This window comes from Pelodiscus sinensis, chromosome 28 (genome assembly GCF_052426305.1).
Source record: "Pelodiscus sinensis isolate ZL-2025 chromosome 28, ASM5242630v1, whole genome shotgun sequence".
Taxonomy (NCBI): Eukaryota; Metazoa; Chordata; order Testudines; family Trionychidae; genus Pelodiscus; species Pelodiscus sinensis.
In genome coordinates this window covers 19,036,047-19,045,261 of record NC_143079.1, presented here as the reverse complement: position 1 = coordinate 19,045,261, position 9,215 = coordinate 19,036,047, and the positions used below count along the sequence as shown (strand labels likewise).

At 60.4% G+C, this 9,215-nt stretch overlaps 1 protein-coding gene across 1 annotated transcript; it reads right to left on the bottom strand.

Moving 5' to 3' along the window:
- Positions 1–1,352: 1,352 nt before the first annotated feature.
- Positions 1,353–2,845, bottom strand: LOC149521376 (uncharacterized). Its single transcript, XM_089773852.1, has 2 exons — positions 2,441–2,845; positions 1,353–2,245 (listed from the first exon to the last, which is right to left on the bottom strand). The coding sequence occupies exons 1-2, from the start codon at positions 2,784–2,786 to the stop codon at positions 1,719–1,721; spliced, it is 873 nt and encodes a 290-aa protein (XP_089629978.1). The 5' UTR covers positions 2,787–2,845; the 3' UTR covers positions 1,353–1,718.
- Between the last annotated feature and the right edge of the window lie 6,370 nt (positions 2,846–9,215).

Genomic DNA, 9,215 nt, shown 5'->3' with positions numbered 1-9,215 from the left:
CTCGCCCTGCACCTTCTGGTGCACGTTCTGGACTTGCTGCTGCAAGCCTGCCAGCAATGGCTCGAGGCTGCCTGGCACCACCTGGGGAACGTCAGCCCCCTGCCTCTCCGCCTGGCCGCCCTGGGGGCCGTGGAGGAGCCGCGGCAGCGCCCCGGCACCGGCGTGCCCCGCCGCATCTGGCGTCTGGACACCAGCAGCGACTGGTGGGACCGCATCGTCCTGGAGCACTGGGACGACCGACAGTGGACCCAGAACTTTAGGATGAGGAGGGACACCTTCCTGGAGCTCTGCGAGTGGCTCGCCCCTGCCCTGCAAAGAAGGGACACTCGCATGAGGCCCGCCATCCCCCTCCAGAAGCGGGTGGCCATCGCCCTCTGGAAGCTCTCCACGCCGGACAGCTACCGATCCGTCGGGAACCAGTTCGGCGTGGGGAGATCCACTGTCGGAGCAGTGCTCATGCAGGTACGGCGCTCGTCGGCCACCGAGCCGGGGGGGAGGGGGGCTGCGAGGAGGGGATGGGCCGCCCCAGGGACAAAGGGGGGGGCGGGAGGAGGCGAAAGCGCCCCGCACCGGAGGGGTCGGGCTGTCCCGGCCGTACTACACGCCGCCAGGGGGGTTGCTTCCGGGAGTGGGGCGCGGGGCACTGCCAGGGCACGCACGCTCCCAGCCACCCGGGCGCCCCACTGATTGACGCTTTGCTGTGTCTCTCTCCGCAGGTGGTCAAGGCCATCAACCGGGTGCTGCTCCGCAGGGTGGTCCGCCTCGCCAACCCGGATGCCGTCATCCGGGGATTCGGCGCCCTCGGCTTCCCCAACTGCGGGGGGGCCATCGACGGGACGCACATCCCCATCCGTGCCCCGGAACACCAGGCGTCCCGGTACGTGAACCGCAAGGGGTACTTCTCCGTCATCCTGCAGGCCGTATGTGACCACCGGGGACAGTTGACGGACATAAATGTGGGCTGGTCCGGCAAAGCACACGACGCCCGGGTGTACCGGAACTCCTCCGTGTGCCAGCGGCTGCAGGACGGGACCTTCTTCCCCGACCGCCACATCAGGGTCGGGGACGTGGACATGCCCGTCTGCCTGGTGGGGGATGCCGCCTACCCACTGCAGCCGTGGCTGATGAAGCCCTACACGGGACACCTCAATCCCTCCCGCCAGGCCTTCAATAACAGGCTGAGCAGGGCCCGCATCGTGGTGGAGGGGGCCTTCGGGCGACTGAAAGCCCGCTTTCGATGCCTCCTCACCCGTCTGGACCTGGCCGAGCACAACATCCCTCCCGTGGTGGCGGCATGTTGTGTGCTCCACAATTTGTGTGAGCGGAAGGGGGAGGCTTTCTTGCCAGCCTGGATGGCTGAGGCTGACCGCATGGCTGGACACTACGGTCAGCCCCGCACCGCCGCCGTCCGGGAAGCCCAGCGGGGGGCCATCCGGATCCGGGAAGCCCTGCGGGAGAGCTTCCAGGTGGAGGAGGAGGAGGACTGACCTCTCCCTGCATGCCCCACCGGGGCCTTCTTCCACCCTACCCCCCCCCTTCCCCTTTCCCCTCCCTATCTACTGTACAATAAAGACACCTGTTTTTCAAACAAAAACGTCTGTTTATTTCAGAGAACTGGGGTGGGGGAGGGAGGAATGAAGGTGGGAGAAGGGAGGGGGAAACCTGGGACGAGGGAGCTGGAAGGGGAGGGGAGGGAAGGGAGGAAGGGAAAGGAAAGCTCAGGGGTGGGAGTCTGGGTGCCTCTCCCGTCTCGCCACACTGCGGGTCCGGGGGCGTCGGTGGGGAATGGTTGTGGAGGGGGGGGCAGAGAGGACAGGGGGTGTGGAGGAAGCAGGAGCGGAAGCAGGAGCGGAAGCAGGAGGAGCAGGAGGAGCAGGGGGAGCAGGGGGAGCAAGAGGGGGAGCAAGAGGGGGAGCAGGGGGAGCAAGAGGGGGAGCAAGAGGGGGAGCAGGGGGAGCAAGAGGGGGAGCAAGAGGGGGAGCAGGGGGAGGAGGAAATGGAAAGCGGTCTAGCAGGCTCTGGAGGTGGCCTCGCAGGGCACGGCCCTGCTCCTCCAGGGCCTCCAGACTCCTCTGGCGCAGCCTGAGGTCCTCCTGGACCCAGTGGTCCTGGAGACGGAGCTGTCGGTCCAGGAACCGGAGATGCCGCCTCTGGTAGTCCTCCTGGTTCCTGGCTGTCCTGCTTGCCCGGGCGCGGGCGGCTGCTGCAGGCGGGGTGGTGCGCCCTGCAGTCCCCGGTGCTGCAGCTGTGGTGCAAGAAGACCAGCGGTCAATTACCCCAGGGGCCCAGGTGTGTGAAACCCAGCTCCCCTCTGCAAGGCCAGGGCCCCTGCAGGATCCCCAGCTGCTGCTCCGTAGTGGGCAAGGCCCAGGCGCACGGTCCCGGGGCTCCCTCTCGCCCCAGCCCCCCGTACACATAAGGGGAACACGAGGGTACTCACAGGTGGACGCCTCCCCGGCCTCTGATGATGCAGGCGAGCGGCTCTGTGGGGTGCCTCGGGGGTCCCGGGTCCTGGGAAGGCTGGCAGCAGGCTCCTGGCTCTCAGAGCCCTCTTCCTCCTCCTCGGTGTCCAGGAGCGGTCCCTCTGCCCCGGGGTCAATCACGTCCCGGGGGGCAGGGACGGCATGAGGCCCCAGGATGCGGTCCAGGGCATGGAAGTGGGGGCAGGCCTCCGGGTCAGCCCCTGGCAGGCAGGCCCGGGAGTAGGACTGCCGCAAGTCTTTAATCTTGCAGCGCACCTGCTCCCGGCTGCGCTGGTGGCCCCTGGCGGCCAGGCTGGCAGCCATGCGTCCATAGACGGCCGCGTTCCGGTGGCTAGTGCGGAGATCGTGGACATTTGAGGCTTCCCCCCAAACCTCGATGAGGTCCACGATCTCCGCACTTGACGAGGCGGGCGCCCGCCTTTTGCGCCCCCGGGCAGGCTCCCGGGAGCCGCCAGGCTGGTCGTGGGGAGCAGTGGAGGGCTGGGAGCCCTCGGATGGCTGGCTCATAGTGTGGCAGGTGCAGGCTGTGCAGGCACGGGTGCTGGCAGCCTTGCAACTGGCACAAAGTGAGTAGCCAGCCCGTGGCCCTTTAAGGGCTCCGGGGCCGGGAGGGGGGCAATAGAGTTTCCCTGGTGTTGGCCAGAGTGGCCACCAGGGAAACCTGGGAAGCCTTAGCCTCCCACTAGTTCGAACTAAAGGGCTACACAGCCCTTAGTTCGAACTAGCTAGTTCGAACTAGGCGTTAGTCCTCGTAAAATGAGGTTTACCTAGTTCGAACTAAGCGCTCCGTTAGTTCGAATTAAGTTCGAACTAACGGAGCGCTAGTGTAGCGCATAGGAAAGTTAGTTCGAACTAACGTCCGTTAGTTCGAACTAACTTTCTAGTGTAGACATACCCTGAGGGTGGGGGAGCCCAAGCAGCAGAGGGAGGGGGGAGTGGAATGAGTGGGGGCGTGGCCTCAGAACAGGGGCAGGGGTAGGTGCGGGGAAGGGGGCGGGGCAATGGTAGTGGCCTCTAATGCCCACACCCCTCCCTTCGGCATCGCTTATGTCCCATGTCCGCCCCCTCCTGAGCCCACAGCCGGTGCCAAGGCCTCGTGCCCAGGGCGGGGTCGCCCCTGTGAGCTGCCAGCCATACTGGGGAGAGGCGAGAGGGTCTGGGCTGCTGTGTCCGTTGCTGGCTCCTGTCAGGCCTTTGCACCAAGTCCTGGTGCAGCCTGAGCAAACCTGGGTCCTTCCCTGCTCCTCCAACACCACCTGGGCAAAGGGAGGAGAGTCCCCAACAGCCTCTGTCACTTCGGCCTCCTGTCGGGGGAACATGCCCCCTGCAGCATGATCCCCTGTAGATCTAGCCCTCTGGGCACTCACCCAAGGTCTCTACACGGCAGCTGCTCTGTGCCTAGTGCTGGCACTGCAGAGCCATTTGCCACTTTGCACCCGACTGTCACCAGGTCCTTTCCATTTGCAGGGCCGGCCACATCTCCTGCCCGCTAGGCCATTGGCTGCACCCTCGTCTCGCTCCTCCTGGTGTCTGTATCCGTCATCACCTTGGTGCTGGAGAGATGGGGCCTGCCCCAGCCTGCCGGGCTGCAAGGGACTCCTGTTGGGAGCAGCTGCATGGGAACCAGAGGCCCAAGAATGGGAGAACCCTATTGACCTGCTGTGAGCAGGAGACGGGGGTGGGGAGGGGGCTGGGGAGGTACCTGGACTCAGCTCTGAATGGGGGCTGGGGAGACACAGACACTGCTGATGATTGCTGCACTGTGGGCCCCTGGGTTACAGTCTATGCCCAGGCAGCTCCTCCAGTCACTGCCTGTCACATTACTGGATCTTGAGGGGAGCAGCCAGATCACTGCTGCACCCATAGGTGGGGGTGTTGGCCCCAGAAAATGGTAGAAAAGGGGGCCATGTGGGGTGCTGAATAGAAGCTTATTATCTGATAGTCCTATGTAAGCTATTTATGTGGTTGTATAACGTCTGTGTGTGTAGTTAGGAATCTGTAGTCTGTGTGGATCCTGAATATTTCTCTGCATGTGGTTGAGCATTGGGCAGAGCCCGGCCTGTGGACATGCTAATTAGCGAGGCCCTGTGGGACAATGGCACTGAATGGGCCAAGGACACACCTAAAGCATGAGGGCGGACAGCTAAGAGCGGCCAGCAGAGAGAGGCTGAGGACCAGGTGATCTCCTGCAGCCAAGAAGAGGCCAGGAAGGAGGGATAAATAGGCCATGTGGTCGATGCCATCTTGGTTCTCAGCTCAGCACTTCATCCCAGAGGCAGCATTGCAGGGATCGAAGAGCCCGAGAGACCTGTGAACCCATCCTGACCCTAGGATGTGCAACAAGAACTCTTAAACAAGCAGCTGTAACATCTCTCCTAGAGGCTGCATCGAGAACTGGGAGATTCGGTGCATGTAACATACTATTCCTTTAACAACCTTACTCTCATGCTTTTCTTTATTGTAATAATAAACCTTTAGGTGTTAGATGCTAAAGGATTGGCTCAGCATGATTTGTGGGTAAGATCCAGAGGGTAAATTGACCAGGGATCTGTGGCTGGTTTCTTGGGACCAGACAGAACTTGTTCGGGGTAGGCGGGATTGGGTGCTAGGACCCCCACCGGTGTATGAGGCCCGGGGCCATCGGGGGCATGGATATTGCTGGGGTGCCGGAGGGGTTTTGCTCGGGAGGCTTCAGGCAGGCAGCTGAAGCGCTCTGTGGGACTGGTTTGTGGCCTGTGTGGAGAGGTCACCAGTCTGGGGGCTGTAAGGAGCCCCGAAGTTGAGCAATTCGCCCTGAGCAGACGCCCTCAGCTGTGCCCAGACACGGCCCGGTCCGTCACACTGCCCCTCAGCCTGCAGGCCTCTCCTCGCTCTCAGCCAGGCCAAGGGCTGAGCCCTGCTGTGGCCTGCCCCAGCCAGCCAGCCAGCCCAGCTCCTCCTCCTGCACAAACAGTCCCGCCTGCTCCTTTAGCAAAGCAGAGCGGGCTGGTTGTGGAACTTCTGGGAGACTGAGGTTCAAGTCCCAGGTCTGCTGCAGAGCCCTTGGCCCTGCCACTCCCCTGAGTGGGCCTCAGCTCCCGTCTGTGAAACGGGGACACTGATTCTAACTCGTCTAAGGGGAGCATTTTCAAAGCCCTAAGGGAGTTGGGAGCACAAGTGTGTGACTGTGCTTTGTGCCCACTGCTTGGTGCTCCTAAATCCCCCAGGTGCTTAGCGTGGGAGCTTTTCCGGGCAGGGGCTGCGGCTAGGGTTGCCAGGTGTCCCGTTTGAACCGGACAGTCCAGTATTTGAGCTTTCTGTCCAGGAGATAAATTGAGAAAATATCTCAATTTTCTAAATAAGATGTACTCTAGGTTGTGATGCAATGGCAAGTATGACTGGTATTTTTATTGACCATCTGGCAACCCTGGCTGCGGCTGCCTCTCACTACTCTGGTGTGGACAAAGCACTGCAGTCATCCCGGGACAACGCCCCCAGAGACGCTCTCCCTCTGGGGCAGGGTCCTTTAATGCTTTTCACACTGACATAGGCTACGGGACAGCCCCTTGGACACGGGCATGAGTGTCCCCGCGGGGCGGTATCCCCCGGACGCTGCGCAATGCAGAGAAGAGGGGTGAGTCCTGGGGGATTGGTGGGACAAGAGACGTTCCGTTATTTTAACCCCACCCGCTATAAAGCAGCAAAACCCTGGGTCCAGGTACTCAAAATTGCAGGGCTCTGCTTCTGCGGGATTAGCCGCCCCTTCTCGGCTGGGAACACGCAGGCGAAGCATCAAAGGGCTCCCACCCCACTGAGATGGTGACTGCATGTCTCGGGAAGGGAAGAATCCAGCCATGGGGGGGGGGGGATCCCCTCTGGCACTGACAGAGAGGCCCAGAGACATGCAGAAGGAAAGTTCGGGAGGGAGGGGGCAGAGATACCAGGTAGGGAGGAGGACGGAGGTGCAGCTAACTCTGGTACTCGTGACACCCAGACCCCATCTCTCCCCACCTCCTTGGACCCAGGCAGCACCTGCTCCTTTTTGTCTCCTCTCCCATTGACTGCCGCCCTCCTCACCACCAGGTCTCCCAAAGGTTCCTCTCCCCAAATGTTTCCCACTCCCCTCCCACTGTTCCTCGCTCCCAAATCCCTGGGGTCCTGTCAAACAAACGTCTCTTCCTCCCTCCTGTGGCTGGCACCTCCATGTCCTGTAGACTGGCCCCCCTCCCTTTACTCCATCCTTCACCAACCCTTCCAGCTCCTTGAGTTCCATTTCTTCCAGCCTCCACCCCAACTCCCTACATCTGCATCTCCACCCCAGCCCTGCCTCCCAGCCCCGCCTCTTAGCCCCTGGCCCCAAACCTTCCCTTCCCTGGTTCTTCCCTCCCCAAACTGCCTGTTCTGGTTATTTCTAGGCCAGGGGTGAAGCAGGAGCCATTCTGCTGGGCACTCTGCAAACACAGAACAAGGACAGTCCCAGCCCCACACATCTGGCCCTTGAAGAACAAACCCAGAGGGAGAGGGACCTGGACAGACGGGATGGTGGGGGGCAATTTCCCTCAGCAGCTTGGGCCGTCCTGGCAGAATGGTGTCTCAGTCTCCTAGGAGATCACGGTAGTGGGAACCAACTGTCCATGTTGTGCTAGACAAGGGCGATAGGAAGCCGCTCTGGGGTGCCCCACTAAGCCTGGCGGGCTGGGGGCGGGGCTTTGGGTGCTGTCAGCACGCTGGGCTGCACAGCCACAGTGTACTCCAGGGATCTGGTGGCCAAGTAGTGTAGTGGCTGCACTCCCAGTCCCCTGCCCTGAGCCTCCAAACACCCCCCACCACCTACCCCTGACTCCTGCACCACAATCCCTGCACTGCGCCCCCCCTCACTCCTGGACTCCCTGCCCTGAGCTCCCCACACCCATACACTCCCCAGCCCCCTGTCCTGAGCTCCACCATACCCCTGCCCTGAGCTCCCCATCCTCCCACACTCCCCACCCCCTGCCCTGAGCTCCCCCACATCCTCACACTCCTCATCCCCCACCCTGAGCTCCCCATACTCCCACATTCCCCATCCCACTGTTCACCAGCTCCTGATGAAATGCATCCCAGGATACTCAAGGAGCTGATAGAGGAGCTATCTGAGCCTTTAGCTATGATTTTTGAAAAATCATGGCAGACAGGGGAGATTCCAGAAGACTGGAAAAGGGCAAATATTGTGCCCATCTATAAAAAGGGGAATAAGAACAACCCAGGAAACTACAGACCGGTCTGTTTAACGTCTGTCCCAGGGAAGATAATGGAGCAGGTAATTAAGGAAATCATATGCAAACACTTGGAAGGTAATAAAGTGATAGGGAATAGCCAGCATGGGTTTGTGAAGAACAAGTCATGCCAAACTAATCTGATAGCTTTCTTTGATAGGATAACGAGCCTTGTGGATAAGGGAGAAGCGGTGGATGTCATATACCTAGACTTTAGTAAGCCATTTGATACGGTCTCGCATGATATTCTTATTGATAAACTAGGCAAATATAACTTAGATAGGGCCACGATAAGGTGGGTGCATAATTGGCTGGGTAACCGTAGTCAGAGAGTTGTTGTTAACGGTGCTAAATCCTGCTGGAAAGGGATAACAAGTGGAGTTCCTCAAGGGTCTGTTTTGGGACCCGTACTGTTCAATATCTTCATCAATGATGTAGATATTGGGATAGAGAGTACGCTTATTAAGTTTGCAGATGATACCAAACTGGGTGGGGTTGCAACTTCTTTGGAGGAAAGGGACATAATTCAAAATGACCTTAGCAAGTTAGAGAAATGGTCAGAGGTAAACAGGATGAGGATTAATAAAGAGAAATGCAAAGTGCTCCACTTAGGAAGGAACAATCAGTTCCATACATACAAGATGGGAAGCGACTGTCTAGGAAGGAGCATGGTGGAAAGAGATCTAGGGGTCATAGTGGACCACAAGTTGAATATGAGTCAACAGTGTGATGCTGTTGCAAAAAAAGCAAATATGATTCTAGGTTGTATCAACAGGTGTGTTGTAAGCAAAACTCGTGAAGTTGTGGTCCCGCCCCAGGGTCAGGAGCATGTCAGGTCTCTTCAGACATGCATGTGCCTATTGGGCCACGGCCCCTGGGTGTCACGCAGCTGGAGCGTGGCATGGCATGTGCTTGCACGTGCACAGGTGTCTGTGTGATCCGTGGGAGGCATGGCCCACGTGCGCGGTCCCTGGTCTCCCTCCCGCCTCCTCCCCCGAACTACTTAATTGGAACTACTTCCCCGGTACGGTCTCCCTGGATGACCCTGCCGACTCCAGTGCTGGAACTCCTTGTGGTGGCCCCTCCGGTGTGCCCAGGTCAGGGCCCTCCAGTCCCGGCTCGCTGCCTCCCGGGCTGGCACGGACCGCCCCGCCCCCCAAGAGTCGGTCGAGGGCAGGGAAGTAGGGGCAGGTGGCAGCCCCTGCTGCGGCGCCGCCCCTGGTGGCCATGGCGTACGCCTGCCGCAGCTGTTTTACTTTCAGGTGCACCTGCTCCTGGGTGGCCTGTGTCCCTTTCGGGCCATGGCGGCCGCTATGCGCCCGTAGACGGCCACGTTCCTCCTCCTAGTACAGAGATCATGGACGCTGGGGGCCTGCCCCCAAACCTCAATGAGGTCCATGACCTCCACACTAGACCAGGAGGGTGCGCGCCATCTACGGCCCCTGGCTGGCCCCTGGGTGCTGGGGGACTGGGCGGGGGGACGGCTCGCTGGCACTGGCTG